General features: G+C 37.6%; 1 protein-coding gene across 1 annotated transcript in view; it reads right to left on the bottom strand.

Annotated features, from left to right (window-relative positions):
* The window catches only part of ERICH3 (glutamate rich 3), a 119,205-nt gene that overhangs the window by 83,881 nt on the left and 17,229 nt on the right, over positions 1–18,095 (bottom strand). Inside the window, exon 5 of the mRNA XM_024255348.2 lies at positions 2,005–2,098. Coding sequence (XP_024111116.2) covers positions 2,005–2,098 — 94 coding nt within the window. The remainder of the gene's footprint in view (positions 1–2,004; positions 2,099–18,095) is intronic.

Genomic DNA, 18,095 nt, shown 5'->3' with positions numbered 1-18,095 from the left:
TTCTTTTTTGAACACTTTCCTGGAGGAAGGGGGCGGGATACTACTTTGAAACAATGACCAGGAGCAGTGATCACAGGACTAATGATCTTGTAGGAAGTACTTTGAAGGGCAAACATGCGAGCTACAGAGGAGCTCATCAGTTTGCTTTAAAAATAATTGGTTTCATTACTTTGTTTTCCTACTGCTTTTTTTTTTCTTCCACTCTCCAGCCCAAAATGTAATTTAATTGTTGTTTTGATTCAGAATTTTACAGATTATGCATTAGCATACATAGAAGATATTCAATATTGGTCTCAACTGGCATCATTGCAAGTCCTAGGAGTGGCCATTTTTGTTGTGGATTTACTTATTTTTCTTTTCTTTAATTCTTCCTGTGGGCATATTTGTTGATTTGTTGTATTGTTCTCTATCCCCTGTAAACGAAGAGCGTTACCCATACGGATCGTTCACCTTCTTCTTTTCCACTTATTTAAGCTTTGCTCCCGTCTTTCATGCAAGCCACATATTTTTCTTAATTCTGCTAACTGTAGTTTTTAACACTACTGTTGCAACACACTGGAGTATTAAGATCAACCAGAGTTGTGCTACAAGTGATGGCTTATTGATAATCTTTTTTTGTAAATACATTTTCCAATGGAAGAAAGAGGTATACCTATAGAAAGTGTGCTTGGAATTACAAATAACCCACTTACGGTCTTTGTGTGACTATGTCTGATCTCCCCAACTAGAGCGGAAGCTCCTATAGGGCAAAGGTGCTTAAACTTGACCATGCATCAGAACCACCTGCAGGTCTTGTTGAAAAACTGATAGGTCCCTTAACAGAGCTTCTGATTCAGTTAGGTCTCACATTCGCATTTTCTGTTGGGTTTCTTGGTGACCCTGAACACTGCTAGCTGAGAGGCTATATTTGAACCTCTAGAGAAAGGCCTGCATCTTTCGTATTTGAATTGCTATGCATACAACCAGTGTTCAATAAGTGCTTGTTAATGATGCTGATAAGTAAATACAAAGTCCTTCCCATTTGTAGGCAAAGTTCACAGACTGTTATCCAAAGAAGTGATGTTAATAGTAACAATAATTACAACACCCATTTATTGCACATCTCTAACTGCCACAACAATTCTGAGAGCTGCATGCCATCATTCTCATTTTACAATTGAGGAAGTTGGGGCTGAAAAAGTTAAGAAAGTGATTTACTCCAGATTCTATGGCTTATAAATGGCAAGCTCAGTTTCAGCCAGGTCTGTCTGATAACAAATCCTCAGGAGGAGAAAAGCAAGCTCTCTGAGATCTGTCAGCTAGAGTGCCAAGCACAGAAACAACAATTAGAAATGCAATACGTGCTCTTTCAACACCATGGCAACAATAGTTAAGGAAACCCATTGTGTTTTAAGAAGGTAAACAGCTAACACTTTCTATAACCACATCTCTTTCTTTCCATGGAATACTATAACATATTGAAAAGGTTTCACATTGTATACATTTAGAGGAATAGAAATTTTGTGGAAAGAACAGTTGTGAAGCTAATGAAATACACTAATATTATCAATAAACCATCACAGGAAATACTTGTTTTTAAATTTGGGGGAAATGTTGAAATGTACATGTCTTCCACACCATATTCTGTGAATATCAAAAGCAATATTTTTTCTGAAGTTGACAGTAAAATCTTCTCTATCTTCAATTCCTAACAGTTTCTAGCTCATACAATGTGTTCAATAAATATGTGTTGAATGAATGAATAAACAAACCATTGAAATATGCTGTTGGAAAGTCTCAGGGCCTTTTCCTCAATAATTTATAAGTTTTCTTAGCAGTCATAGTGACCTGCCTTCCTATCTTTTCAAACAACCTCAAATACACAAATCAAAACTTTGGAAATAAAGTAATTTTTCTAAAATGAGGGAAAGTGGAAGATGTCACTCAAAGAGAAAGCCTGAAAAGGTAGGGAATTATTGGACTTAATGAAACAAGAAGGTCAGCGGAAAGTAAACCAAAACTTACCAGTCCTGATCTTAAGAGATGACGCCTTATCCTTGTATTGTTAAAATACCCAGCCAGGTGTTTATCCATAAGGCTATTATATGCAGCAAGTAACCTAAAATACAGAAATAAAACCAATAAGGTTTTACAAGGGGTTGCTTGATAACCAAGGCAATTCTTTACTTTTTCCCCAAATAGTGCATAATCATTCACTCATGCAGCCTGCCAGTCATTCATGTATGTGTTTAATAAACATGTATTGAGTCCCTACTCTTTTCTAAGTCTTATGATAAGATCTAGAAAATCATCCTGATTTTAATTATTCCACAGACAAGTATGGAAATCACACATCAACAGGTAAAGTGGATGGGGAAAGTACAACAACAGAAATATGCAAAAAGTCATGGCAGCACAGAGAAGGAGGCCACCAGCTACAGTTGTCAAAAAGGGCTTCACATAGGAGGCCTGATGGGAAAGTAAGGGCTCCTTCAGCAGATTCTTCCAGCCTCTCATGACATACCCTAAACTCTGGTAACTCAAACTTACCTGCTGTCTCTCATGTTCAGAATACAACGTGGTCTCCCAACTGTGAAGGCCCTTCCTTCACCTGCCAGCCAGCAGATAATATCCGTGGTGTATAAGCATCTCCTCTTAGGAAACATTCTCCGATATGTCCTGGTGTGCTGTCTTGCCTTCCACTCCCGCTCCCCAGCTCCTACCCCATAAGACCCTGAGTTACTATCTCATCACATAATATGTAATTGTTTATTTCTTGGTGTCCTCTGCTAGATTTGAAGGCCAGGCCAGGATAGAGCATTATTCTTGGTACCCCTATTGATGATATTTGTCGTGTATCGAAATAATAATGTGCTCAGTAAATAAAGATATGATTTTGTTTGGGACTTATTTTTATTGTTATAAGTTCCTAACTAAATTTAAGCTCAGTATTTTGAAGTGTTAACTTCCTCATATATATCTAGACATTTGCGTTAATTTCACATCCAGCACCAAAACAATAATTCATAGATCACTTTTGATTTTTAGGGTCTTTTATTTTAAGAGTTAAAAGAGGATAAATTGGTTTGTTGATTATATGCTATACCTTAGTAAATTGTCAATCTAAGTCTGTATGTCAAAGTTGAGCACTATTTTCTGTTTCAATCTATCCTTCATTAATTATTCAGTAACTTACAAAAACATGCACGCACATATGTATGTATACATGGTGCATGCAAATACACATTCATACGTAGACATATATATAGATGTTAGTATATACAGTAGTCCTCCCTTATCCACAGGGAACACATTCCAAGACCCCCAGTGGATGCCTGAAACCGTGGATAGTACCAAATCCTATGTATACTAGATTTTTTCAATCTGATATCCAACACGGCTGGTAAGTGACTAAAGGGGGGGTGGCATATACCGCGTGGATACCCAGGAAAAAGGGATGATTCACACCCTGTGCAGGACAGGGCAGGACAGCATAGGATCTGACAACACTACTCAGAACAGCGTGCAATTTAAAACTTATAAATTGTTTATTTCTGGAATTTTTCCATTTAATATTTTTGGACTGTGGCTGACCACAGGTAATTGAAACCACCGGAAGTGAAATCACGGATAAGAGGGGACTACTGTGTGTGTGTGTGTATGTGTGTGTGTGTATACTTATATACACATAGAGAGAGAGAGAGAGAGAGACAAAGAGGAAGACAGATAGACAGAGGCAGAGTCAGGGAGAGGCAGAGAAAGAAAGAGAACAAGAAAGCTTAGATAGTCCAAACACAAAGCTGTCTTTAAAAAAATGCATACTCTATTACTGGCAACAAAGTTTTATAATCTATACATTTTATGAACTGCTAATCCTTAATTTATTCTAAGATCAGAGCAGGGACTCGTATTATAGAGTCAAGTAAATATAATTAGCAACAATTTTATTTAACAGTTTGTACTCCTTAATTACATGGAGATGATATAGGTGACTTCTTCATGCCTCTTTTCTCCTTAACAGCCCATCGCAGGAAAGTTCCATGCTGCCAAACAGTAAGAAAAGTTTAATTTCATCCTCAAAAGAGACTGAAAAGCAGTTACAAAGCTTAGAAACCAAGGTGCCACATGAGGGCTGCAGACACATGAACAACTGCAAAAGCCATTATTTCCCTAGGTTTATGTAAAAAGACAACCCAAGAGCTTCAGTAAGGCACACAGAAAACCAGCTCCGGATAATGCTTTGAAACCATCTTTTAAATGAACTGTCTTGGTGTCCTATAGTTCATCAAAGGTTTCCTGTCTCCAAAAGGTCAACATTGTATACCTTACCCTTTCTAAATCTCAGAATATCTTTTCAGCTCCTCATTTCAGAAAGGTGAGCAGGTGTCTCTCAGTCCTAACAATCATGATTCCACAGTTCACAGATTCTTAAGATAAATCATTAGAGTGATATCATATGTAGTCTTTTGTCTGTTTTTCAGGCTCAAGTTTTTTCTTAAAAAAATCAATAATTTTGGAATAGCTGGGAGTGCTAAAACCCGATTAAATGAAGTGGGGGGTCAAAAAGTTGGGATCACATAAACCTCAACTTCCCTATTGACTGATAAAGTATCCCCTTCCTTAATTCAGGCTCTGTAACTTCTTTAATATTTAGATCCTAATAACAATTGCTTAGCCAGCTTTGGTAGCACCTGACTTTAATTCTGCTCTCTCGGGCTTCTGCTAACAAATGTGTGCACGATGCCTGTCCAGGCTTACAAATCGTCGAGCAGGTCCAGTTGGGTTGAAACCTTTTTACACATCACCTTTTCCTACTTAGGAATAAATGTGGGTTCTTGCTTGGGATACCATTTGTAAGCAACTCCTTCTACAACTATCATCATATGACTAGCTTGGTAGGACAGCTGAATAATAACTGGCTCAGTTATTTCCTTTTTAGACAATGATGGAATTTTTTTTAACTGAAACTTTACATTACTAAATTGTTTGATATCAAGAAATTGCTTTAAAGTAAATTATATACAGATTTGGTAAAATGGTCAATTCAAGCATTTCCACTGCATGCATATACATGTGCCCATCTTTCTGACCATCAAGACTCCTTTCCAGGGAGATGGTCAAATGCTGCGTGGGCCAGTGTCAGCTACACTGTGGTCTGGCTGATCCTCTCTGTTCTGGTCCTTTTCACCTGTACTTGATATGGGCTTGTAGCCCACCTTCGCATTTACCCAATTACAAGAGCTCACTGACCAACACAAACTCAGGTTAGCGGAGCTTCTCTGAAATTCCACCCTTTCCTCTACATTCAGTGCCACTTACTCCCTTCACTTTTCTTTTCTTTTTTTTTTTTTTTTTCTTGCTCATGGCATAAGCCTGGGCTGAATAAGGTCACCTTGCGCTGGGCTTGGTGATTGTGTTGCAGCTTCTATGTTACACTCTGCATCCAGTGTCAACACTAGACTTCCTGGTCGTGCTGTCTCAGGCCTGTGATCCTCCACTGCACCCTGTTCATCGATTCCGTTGGTCACAGCAAGAAGCACCAGGGCATTGTGACCATATTACTCGCAGGCTATGTTGTCATGCCAAGACCCACAACTCACTGGCCAGACCAGTCTAACACGTTTGTTTCTTTTTGTGATGAACAAGACTATCTACCCATCCCCTGGTCACTAGGTGGGGGAAAAACCCACTTCCTGGCTCAATGCACTGGGGAAAACAGTCTCCCAGGAGACAGAGCAACCTTGTCTCCATGCTGGTTCCTGTTTCCCTCACTTCAGTGCACACAACACATCCTTCAGGGCCTGAAGTTTAGAGGAGCCAAAGCGGAGTCACCGGGGTGCTACCTTCCCAGCTGTGGCCTTTCAGCACTTAACCCTCTAACCCTGCCTCCCACCATGTAATATATAAATGTGGCTCTGTAATAAAGTCAGTGATTCATAACAATCCCTTCTCCTGATCCCAAAGAGAGATAGTCTACCATATAAAAATCCCAGCTAAAAGGAAAGGCACTATAATAGTTTTTTAAATCAGAAAAGCTTATTGTTTAATGACTAATTATAGGTTATTCTGTAAGGCATTAGGGACACAGAGATGGCACAGACACTGCACTCATGGAGCTCCCAATCTAGTGGGGAGATACACACACTAGATACACACTGTGTGTGCGCGTGTGTGTGTGTCTGTGTCTGGGTGTGTATGTGAGAGAGAGAGAAAGAGAGAGAGAGACACAGGAGAAAGAGAGAGAGATTTCTTCCTGTATCATAAGCTAATTCATTACCAAGTATCTCCATGTCAGGCACTGAATCCTGAGCTGGGGAAGGAGTGTAATATCCATATTCCATTTTGCAGATTACAAAGTACTCTCACATACATAGTCTCATCTAGTTGTTTTAGATCCATGTAATATGAACAATATCTAACTATTACAGCTCTTTTATCTTACTAAAGTGGAAAAGCTCCAAAACAAGATTATTGCTTAATGTGAGTCAGTTTTAGGAAAACCTAAGGCAATATTTCTTTATGGATCACATTGATAATGTCATTTCTTCTGACCTGAAGCACCCTGTAACTCTACCCTCATCTCTCCCTGTACTACCCATCCCCACACTGTCTTCATTACCTTTGGTGATGAAAAGAGACAGAGAAATGCCAACTCTAACTTCAGTTCAATTCTGGCTCCACCATTACTGGCTCCATAACTGTGAACAAGTGACCCTCTGCCTCAATTTTTCTGCCTTTCAAAAACACTAGTATACGAACACAGTTCAGCCAATTCTTTGTCAATTTATTATAATATTGCCTTTTCTCCAATTTCAAATAACATGTTCCTCATTTCCATTTGAAACCTCATTAAAATGACCTTTACCATCCTTATTTCCACCAACATTCTGTTTATTATTGTTTATGTATTCTCTAAGAAGATGGAGGTTTTCTCTCGTTTCTGAGTCCTCACAAGAATCACCTTTAAAAATTGCCTCATGGCAATCTAAGCTTTTTCTAGCATGCACCTCAGAGCTCTTCCAGCCTCCACCCATTATTTAGTTCCAAAGCCACTTCCACATTTTTAGATACGTGTATCCTACTGTTAGTACCAATTTCTCTTAGTTTCTTTGGGGCTGCTCTAACAGAATACCATAGCCTAGGTAGCTTAAACAAACACTATTTTTGAAGGCTGGAAGTCTAAGATCAGGGTACCAACATGTGTAGGTTCTTGAAGAAGACCCTCTCCCTTGTTTACAGATGACAGTTTTCTCATCGTGTCCTCATATGGGAGAGAACAGAGAGAGAAGCAAGCTTTCTTGTGTCTCTTCTTATAAGGGCACCAATCCCTCATGATCTAATTACTTCCCAAAGGCCTCATCTCCAAATACTATCACATTGGGGATTAGGGTTTCAACATATGAATTTTGGGGAGACACAGACATGCAGTCCATAACAGAAGATATGATCATCCCCATTTTGTAGATGAGAAAAACAAGCCTTAGTTTAAATCACTTGCCAAAGACCATATAACCTAAGGCTTATTCGTTATGTAACAAATCATAGTGAACACCACTCATCAGGTCTTGCTAATGTGAGGACTACAGTATGCTAAGTATAGTGATGGAAAAATGTGAATGGTGAAATATTCACAGAGAAATATAATCCACCCAATTCTCCACTACAGAGATAGAAACCTTTTAAATAAAAATTCTTACAGTCTTATATTAACAAATACGTAACTTTCCTTCATAATTTTAGCATAAAAGCAATGTGCTGAAGTCTTAAATTCAGCTAATCTCTTAAATATATATTCCTGCATCCTGCTTTGCACTAAAAATTTCCTCAAAAGCATACTTGTTTGAGGAGATATTAAAAATAATTTTGGTTCAACCAGGTTAGTTTTATTTAACCCAAATTGTGACTTATTCCATCTGAATTAATAAAGTGTTCATTAGTTTCCTATTGCTGCTATAACAAATTACCACATACTAGTAGCTTAAAACAATACAAATCTATTATCTCATAGCTCTGGAGGTCAGAAGACAGAAACGACTCAAATTAAGGTGGCATTCCTTCTGCAGGATCTACAGGATAATCCAGTTATTTTTCCTTTCAATATTCTGGAGGCTGCCTACATGCCTTGGGTCCTGGGCCCTTTCCATTGCCAAATGCAGCCATGGCTGGTCAACTATTTCTCACAATGATATCTCTCTGGTTCTGGCTCTTCTGCCTCCCTCTTCCCTATTTAGGGACGTTTGTGATTACATGGGGCCCACCCACATTAATCCAGGATAATTTCCTTATTTTAGGTCAGATGATTTACAATATTAATTCCATCTGCAACTTTTATTCTTCCTTTTCATGTAAAGTAACAGATCCACATGCTCTGAAGGCTAAAATATGGACATCTTTGAGGGCCATTCCTCTATGTTCTGCAAGGTCTCTCCCATAAGCCTGATGCAAGGAGCAGAAACATTGGACACTGAATGTGATGGTGATTGGACTGTGTCTTAGCCCATTTAATGGTGCTGTAACAGAATACCACAAAATGGGTAATTTATTAAAAAATAGAAATTTATTTCTTGCAGTATTGGAGGCTGAGAAGTTCAAGATCAAGATGCCATCATCTGGTGAGGGCCTTCTCCCTTCTCACTGCGTCATTGAAAGTTTCCCCAGTTCCTTCACTTTTTTTCTGTATCATGACTAAAAATCAGAGTGCCTTGACTGCTTTATGAACCAACCAGCTGTAGGTTTTGCCCAGCAGGCCTGAACCCAAACTGAGGACTTGAACATTCCCAGGCACTGAAAAAGTTATCTGGGTTTCCTAGAAAGAAACTGGCCTGGGCTATGAACCAAATTTCCTAAAATTTCATATAATCTCCATATACCCTGGCCCCCTCACCATGGACACGCCTAGATAGCACATCCCTTTTCTCTCACTGTTCATTGCGAGAATATGCTGCAGCACTCTCCATCTAGGTTCCCTTGATAAACGCTTTGGACTGATGACCTTGGCATTTAGTGTTTCTTTCTTTGGAATCCCAACTGGCACCATCACAAGATGTTATGAGGCCCTCCCTTGTGGGAATTCCCCTACCATCACTTTTGAAACAACTCCATCACAAAATAGTCATCGCATGGCGGAAGGTGAAAGAGCAAGAGAGCACACTCATTCCCATGAGCCCTTGCCCTCGACTTGAGGTCCAATTCTAATTCTACCCCTTATAAGATACATGATCCTCAATAATTCAATCTTCTTTACTTAGCCATTATCCATCAAGTAAAATGCTAGGACTACTCCCTGAAGTGAACATCTCAGTTTACTGGTCTGGAAATATATTTGCTTAAAGCTTCATCATTTTTGGAATATGGAAATTCACATGTGAAAATACCCACATAGAATCTGGCAAACTCCCTCATTTTACATTCAGGAAGCTGAGGTTCTAAAAGTAGGGAGGGTTCATCAATAAATCAATAAAGAACATGCCAAAATGTCACAGGAGTTCCCACAAAATTGTACCTATCTCTTTCCTAGGGTCCTTGTCTCACCACCTTCCACCAGAATTTCTTTCACCCATGTTTAATCACTGTCTTCAGACTCATGTAAGATTGTCTTCCTGTACACCCTCCTACAAGGTGTTGTATGGAGCCATTCACACAGTAAACTGTCACAAACTCAGCCAAGATTTGTTGAGTAAATGTACAAATCAGTTAATGGAAACGAAGCATATTGGTCCAATTCCTTGACATATATCCTTTTTTAAAATCCACATGTGAGGATAATCACCTTTCTTTTCTGCTTCTGGACAATAAATAGAAGTAGTCTATGGCAGAAGCATGTTTAAGTATTTTGGCTTTTTTAAATGCAGCATTCTCCACATGAGTGATCATACTAACAATTTTGTTTTTGTCATTTGTTTTTGTTTTTTCTTGTGTTTGAAAAAATGGTGCCTTTGTGGCATGCTACATATTGCATTAGAAAAAAATATAGTCCCCAGGGAGGCAGAAAAAATATATCCTTTTGAAGAAACTTGATGAAAGACAAATATAGAACAATTGACATGAGGGTCAATTATTTTATATTCCTATATAAGAAAACTCTTTGCCAACTACAATTACACCAAGAGTCTCTACAGCCTGTCACTTTATAGGGGGTGATTAAACTAATATCATATAAATGATTTTATATTACATTCTTCATTCTTTTTTATTTGCATCCAAACCTGCCAGATCTCAGCAATTATGCTAAATATTGATTTACAATTTTTCTCAGCTTATTCTAACAATGAAGCCAGATGAGAACCATAATATTATTTTGTTTATAGCCTTAATATGATGGTTTGAAGTGACTAGTAAAAACAAGACTGGTCTCCAACTGTGCTGACTGCTGGCAAGATAGTTTTGCAGTGTTCACAGATGAGGCAATGGGTAAGAAGTAAATGGGAGTCAGTAGGCCTGAGACACACTAACTTTGACTAGTTGCATATGAGACATGGTATATGCTTTCATATACCATGAATTCTTCTCTTTATAATGTTACATCTTTGAACAGAAAAAAATTGTAGCAGCTTGAAAAATATGCATTAATAGAAAAATTAAAACTAAGGGAGATAATGAGGCTGTTCAGAGGAAAGGTGACCAGAATGGAAACTTCTGGAAACTAAGAATTTTTATCACTAGCATTTATTGTGTACTTTCTTAAGTTTTTGTAGTGCATAGAGTAAACACTCTGTATAACATACACAATCTTGTGAATTAGTATTATCTTCCCTCTTCAAAGATGAGTTAACAGATGTAGAGTGGTTAGATAACTAGTCCATAACTAGTTAAAAGCAGATCCAGGATTCAAACCAGGATTGTTCTGCTTTAACTATAAAACTGAATGTTCTCTATGAGGTATTCCTCCTCCTTCTGCTCTTCCTATTCCCCTCCACTTCCCAATACCTTGTCCTCCTTTCCCATCTTAGCTAATTTGAGAAAATCAATTCTCAGATTTGGTCAAAACACATGCTGAAATGCAGCTTTGGGTACAAGATGTTTATTAGCAATCAACACCTGTGAAAGGAAAACAGAGGAAGCAGCATTGAGCAGAGGGAGAAGTCAAATCGTACACAGACCAAACAAACCCTTGGCCAACCTATCAGGGAACTCTGTAGTAAGTAGTGCTTCTCTGTCAATGAACAATCAACAAACACCTAATAGGTGGGTTCTACCAGCAATTGTGCATTTGGAAAAAAAAATGCTGCTGTGTAGGCTACATTTTCTAAATATATTATTGAGTATATTATACAAGGAAAAAAAATAAAATTGTACTAAAGAGCTTCATTCAAATGCCTGTCATTTTTTTCCACTAAAGATTAGGTTAATTTCCTAAGAGCTGGTTCTTTTAAAAAGCCATGCTGTTTCTAACCATTTTTGAGATCATCTTACCAGTGTGTTTTTCACTTACCCCCACCCTCTGAAATACCCAGTTTTAAATCTTCTATTGACACTTGTACTCTATGAGTTTCAACAAGTTGTTTACTCACTATTAAGCTCAATTTCCTCATCTGTAAAAGGGGAAAATAATTGTGCCTTATATCATAGAACTTCTGTTAAGCATTAGTATGATAATGCAAGTAAAGAGCTTAGGGCAGTGCATGACACTGTTAGCTGCTATTGTGTTATTAGCAGTGCTTTATTCTTAAATGAACCACATGTACATTTGCCTGTGCTCTGAAAGGAAAATATACCATGGTTTAGAATCATATTAGAAGTACAGTAAGGAGACTTGGGAGCAGGGGGATGATTTAAACAATCAGGAAGAAAATGAAGTCTGAGCCAGTAGAAGAGAACTGAATAAGTGCCTGGCCATTTGAGGGGCAGGTGCGGGAACTTACAAGAGGATTGCTCCAGGAAGAGGGATTACCACATGCAAAGGTCCAGGGATAAGAGAGCACCATGGTGCCTGTCTTTACACTGTCCTGCTAGAAGCACCTCCTGCTACTGTCTCCACCCCTGTTGCACAGGCACATGTGTGTGTGTGTGTGTGCCTGTGCACACACATGCACAGTTCCAAAACCCCCTGTGGAAAAACAGAAGACACCCACTGTCTTTTAAAGGCCAGAGGGTAAAACTGAGAGAAGGGTAGTCAGTCAGCATGCTTGCTGCCAGACACAAAGGAGATTAGAATAGTTATTTTGTGCAATAAACCCAAAGTGCTTATTATGAGCCTGGCCTCCTACTAACCCAAGGTTACAAAGTTGCACAGCTGCATAAGCACAGTCCCTGCCCTGAAGGGACAATCCAACCAAAGAAAGAATGGCAGTGCAGTATGGTGTGCTACAATCACAACAGCAACTGTTTATTGTGTGTGGCATGCACAATCTCACTTAATCTGTAAAACATCCTATGTATCAGATTATTATCACATTTCACAAATAAGTAAATTATACTCATACAAGAAGGGTATCCAAGAAGAACTGAAATCTGAACTGGGTCCTAAATGACAAGTCAAGTGTTGAGGGAAGAAGTAAAACTTGGGTGGGTAATTGTGGGGACAGAAGTACTATCTGGATTCATTCTAAGAAGCAGGGAAATCATACACAAAGTCCCAGAGAGAGAGATCACAAGTTTCTGTCACCCAAATAGGAATCTGTTGATTATTTATGCTATGGCTTGGCTGTGCCCCCACCCAAATCTCATCTTGAATAGTAATTCCCTTAATCCCCATGTGTCATGGGAGGGACCCAATGGGAGAAAATTTAATCATGGGGTTATCCTCATGCTACTCATGCTATTCTTGTGATAGTGAGTGAATTCTCCTGAGATCTGATGGCTTTATAAGGTTCTTCCCCTTTTGCTCGGCACTTCTCCTTCCTGCCACCATGTGAGGAAGGACATGTTTGCTTCCCCTTCCACCATCATTGCAAGTTTCCTGAGACCCTACCAGGAACCTCTTTAAACTTCTTTCCTTTGTAAATTACCCAGTCTAAGGTAGTTCTTTATAGTAGTGTGAGAACAGAGTAATGCAATTTAACGTAAAATTAATATAATAAAAGGGAATTGAGTTTACAGTATTATTAAACTGTAAATTGTTGATTAAGGCAGTTACCATTATGTGTCAAATAGACTTTAGAGTGCTATGTTGGCTTGGAAATCTGATCACACTTTTTTTTATATTTGATCTTGGAACACAGTCTTTTATAGATACGAATAGCCTACTTAAACTCTTTAAACTACCATCCATTGATTATAAGAAGGCTCAATATACATGTGTGCACACATTCAGACACATAAGTATATATATTCATATATATATATACATAAATACTTTTACTCGTGTATGTATAATTTTCAGTTACTTTCTAGTCTTTGGGTATTTCCACAAATGCTTATGAATGGCACCTAACGGCTGTCAGTGATTTCCACTAGTTTTCTGTGATGCAAGTCATAGGGTCTGCTTATCTGAATCAAACTTGGCAAATTTTTAAAAAACTCTCACATATTCTTTTCAATGTGAATAGTACTATTTTAATGTACAACGGGAAAATGTTCAGAAATGATCCCACAGAGTGAGGTACTATGAGAAAGAAAAAAAGAAGGAAAGGAAAAAGGGAAGAAAAACCAAAACAGAAAAGCCAGACACCAAAGAGAACAAATCAATAAACTTACTATGTGTGTTGAGAAGGAAAACATAATCAACCATGTTAAAAACCTCCTAAGTGCCCTAAAATGTAATTCTTACGCACAGTAGTAAGATTTAAAATGGTAATGACATCTGGGCAAAGGTTAAAGAGGTTGACTAAATTTTAAATGCTCAACCATTTAAAAATAATACCCATAAGATTTTCACCAGTCTTTCTACCATTTGTCAATGTCACAGCAATGATGCAGTTTCATGAGTTTGTCTTGAATTCTCAAATTTGATAAAAAGAGCAAGTGTGCTAGAGAGGTACAAATGCTCTGGGTCATTGCTTCCATTTTTATTAAAATTCTCAGTTGTTCAGAGAATGATTTCCTTAAAGGAGCAACCTCATTTTGAGGGGTCATGAATTGGTAGGTCAATGTTAATTTTCTTTCTAAAGATTCATGAATCTGAGAAGAGGTTGTCATTTAAAAGAAATTAGTTTAATTGAACAAGAAAGTGATTTATTGACTGGAAACACCTTCTCTATGCTCCCTTCCAATTAGCTTGGGACATGTCTGCTTATTTTGAACTGTGTATTTTATTTATTTGGGGTTTATGTCCCTTAAGAATTAAATCCTAAAGACTTAAGCAACATATGCTTTACACAAAGATAAAAATAAATACACAACAGGTGCCATTCACTGAGTACCTATTATATGTCGATATTTATTAGCTCCGTATTCTTAAAGGAAGGAAATAAGATGCAGAAATTAACTCTCCTGAGTTTACATAAAGCATAACTGGAATTTAAAGCTACATCCTTCTGACTCCAAAAATAAATCCTCTTCTGAAATAGCATGTTTATCTCATAGTTTTTTGCACTGGACATTGATTTTTTTCTCTTTGGAATAGCAGTCCTTTTAATTTAGAGGAAGAGAAAAAAATGGGAAAGATGAGTTTCAGACAGTTGGAATTTTATTCATTCCTTCTTTGAAGGGTTCCCATTTTTTGCCCACACTCCCGACTACAGTTTCTGAATATCTCTGTCTTTTAATCACCCTGCCTGAGCTCTCCTTCTCCCTGTCACAGAATTCTCAAGTTTGATTTTTGCTCCATGCTCTTGCATGTGGCCCTGAAACATCAGACTTTCCATTAATTTTTCTGAGCCAATCTCCTCACCAAGGACTGGAATTTCAATATTCCTCTTCACACACTGCAGCCTAAGGCCAGCCTCACTCACTCCCTAAGGTTTTATTCTGGAAGGTTCCAGCATGAATTGAAGTTCCATGTCTCCAGCTTGACTGAAAGGAAAGAAGAACTATGGGAAAGAAGATTCTAAAAGTCATAATCTTACATAAATCCCTATGAATTGTGGTGAAATATTCATTTGTTGCAGTTGCAGAGAGATTCCCAACTATTGACTTCAACAGAAAAAAAAATGTTCAAACTCATTTTTATAAAGGCTTAGGAGATGATCAGAAATAAATCTGAAATTAATTTATGACTTAAAATTGAAGGCAGATATCATTTTTTTAAAAAAAAGGAAAAATCCTAATCTGGTATGTACAGTTAGTGTTCTACTCAAGGTTCCAAAAATTAAGTAAGACACAGTAAGTAGAACTTAAAAACAAAAGTTAATTAGAGGCATTAACTTCTCCTTACAGGCCAGCTTTCACATGATTTTATATCATCCTTGCCTGCTTCTAAGAACATGTCACCTAAATAAACAAGTAATGCTGCTGTCTCCTCTCACTTATTTGAAGTCACAATAGACTACTGCAGTGATGACTGAAATTATACCATGTTTGTAAAGAGTACTTTTTACTATTTAAAAATGTTTCCCAACCAGGCATGGTGGTTCATGCCTGTAATCCCAGCTATTTGGGAGGCTAAGGTGTGATAATTGCTTGAGCTTAGGAGTTTGAGACCAACCTAGGCAACATGGTGAGATCATATCTCTAAAAAAATTAAAAATGTTTCCAGATATATCATTTTATGTCTTTCCCCTTCTTCAACATTCTTTCCCCAAATTAATCTCTCCAGGATGCCTTCTCCAATTATCCCAACTCTGCATCTAGCTCAGGACTTAGGTATGGAAGTTGTCCTGTAGAAATCTGTGCCTACTTATGTACCATCAGTATTATAAGCTACCAGACACCAAGCGAACCTATTGACATATACTATGTGTCAGGCCCTGTGCTAAATGTACTACAGCATCTAATTTAACCCTAACAACAACTACAAAGCAGATATAAATCCCACAAGGATGGAAAAAAACAAGAATCAGAGAAATTACAAAATTTGCTTAGGGTCACACAACAACTATCTGGCAAATATGACAATCTAAAACTCAGCTGAAGTCCACTAGCAGCCAGTCACTAAAGCTCTGTAGTGGACATGGCTGACTGGCTACAAGAAGCCATGCCCAAACTTGCCTTCCTTGCCTATCTCTCATAGTAGAAGTTAGAAAGTCAAAAACACCCTTTCCTACTCTCTCTTATAGCAAGGCATGTCCACTGCTGCAGTTATGGTTCATGAGATATAAAGGAAAGTCTAATGGAAGGGTTCTAAAAATGGTGTCCTTCCTTATTTTTGTTAAAAAAAAAAAAAAAGAAGTCTTCTTTTTACCCATCTGTTTCCTTTTGGTTTGGAGTGGTTTGATAAGAATATAATGCCTAAATCTAGGGTAGTCATCTTGCTAACATAGAAAAAAATAAAAAAATGTTGCAGAGATAAGGTCCCAAGTCCTGATATTACTAAAAAATATAATCACCTACTTGTAGGACTACTTGTAAAATTAATAATAACTTTTATTATTATTTAAGCCACTAGTAGTTTGGCTTTCTGTTACTTTCAGCTGAATGTATTCCTAAGGTCACTAAAGTCAGAGACATATGGTAGGAATTATTGAGCTAAGTTTGGGGCATAGTCCTGGGATACAATGAGAACCCAAAGATGTAGACAGGTATGGTCTCCACCCTATGGAGTTTGCAATTTACATGGGAGACATAAAAACTATTCAAATGCTACAAGGAAAGTATCTGTGTGGTACTTGTTGATATAACTTTAAAGACAAAATAGTCTTAGAAGCAGCTCTTTAAGTAGTATAGCTTTATCAGCATAGTTTTAAAAACAGAATAATCAACTTGAATAATCCATAGGAATATAATAAAAATGCAAACTATAATTATTTATGGATGTAGAAGTTCAAATGAGTTTGATTTTCCTCATGGTACTTTTCTGCTCAAAGTAAAAAATTTTCAAAATACAGATAAATACAAAAAGGAAGATTTAAAAAAAAAAAAAAACACTTGTATCCCTAGTACCCAGAAAGTTGAAGTTCCTTCTAACTCTATTATTCTAATTTAGAGCAGATTATTTTATTTCAATCTAAACAACAGAAACAATATTATGGTAAATATCTTGGAGCAAGCAATGAAGAGAAACAGCTTCTTTGTATGAGAGCCAAATAATATTCACAAATATAAAATATTACAATCCATGGCATATAGAGAATGCCAAATTAACTGCTACTATAAAACACTATGATTCAATTCAACTTAAAATCCTTAGCTTTTAATGCTGTTTCATAACTACTATGTGCAATTTATATTGTCTGTTTAGTTCCCTGCTGTTTCTTTCCTTGCTTCAATATTTTGCCCTAAGAATTTTCATTAATTTGTAAATGTTTATGACTATTATAGAAAAATAATAACAGTCACATAAAAATGGATCACCAGCTTAAAATGTTCAATTTTCTATTCCAACCAGCATCAGGCACTGAGAGGTAGGAAGTAATTTGATTACTAATCAGACTTAACAGTTCAACACTTACCTGTAGAGATCATTGATTTATTATCTTAATTATTTCTCCTCACTAAGGCTTTACTCATATTTTTTGTTAGCTTTGACTTTTACCTCCCTTTTGAACTTTTGGCTTCAAATCTCCATTCTCCATGTTATAGACTTAATGTCTGTATCACCCCAAAATTCATAACCCACAATGTTATTATATTAGGAGATGGGCCCTTTAGGAGTTGATTAGGTGAAGGTAAAAACCCTCATGAATGGAATTAGTGTCTTAAAAAAGAGACCTCAGAAAGCTCTCTCACCCCTTCTGCCATGTGAGGGCCCAGCAAGAGGATGGCCATCTGCAGCCTGGGCGACAGAGCAAGACTCCGTCTCACAAAAAAAAGACGACCATCTGTGAACCAGAGAGCAGGCCCTCACCAGACCCTGCAAATGTCTCTTGGGCTCCCCAACCTCCAGAGCTGTGAGAAATAAAATTCTATTGTTTATAAGCCACCCAGTCTATGGTATTCTATTTTAACAGCCCAAATTGACTAAGACCCCCATGACTCCCATATGTTATCAATCAATCAATCATTTATTTTAAATGATTCTGCATTTCTCATAAAAACCACTTTCAGCCTTTGCAGAGCCAAGTAATGAAGAGCATCAACAGCTACAAACAGCTTGCGTTAGTTTGGTAGGGCTGCCATAACAAGGCATCAGGTAGCTCAAA

The sequence above is a fragment of the Pongo abelii genome, chromosome 1, assembly GCF_028885655.2.
Source record: "Pongo abelii isolate AG06213 chromosome 1, NHGRI_mPonAbe1-v2.0_pri, whole genome shotgun sequence".
NCBI lineage: Eukaryota > Metazoa > Chordata > Mammalia > Primates > Hominidae > Pongo > Pongo abelii.
Note: the sequence above shows the minus strand (reverse complement) of the source record. Positions and strands in the feature narration are given on the sequence as shown.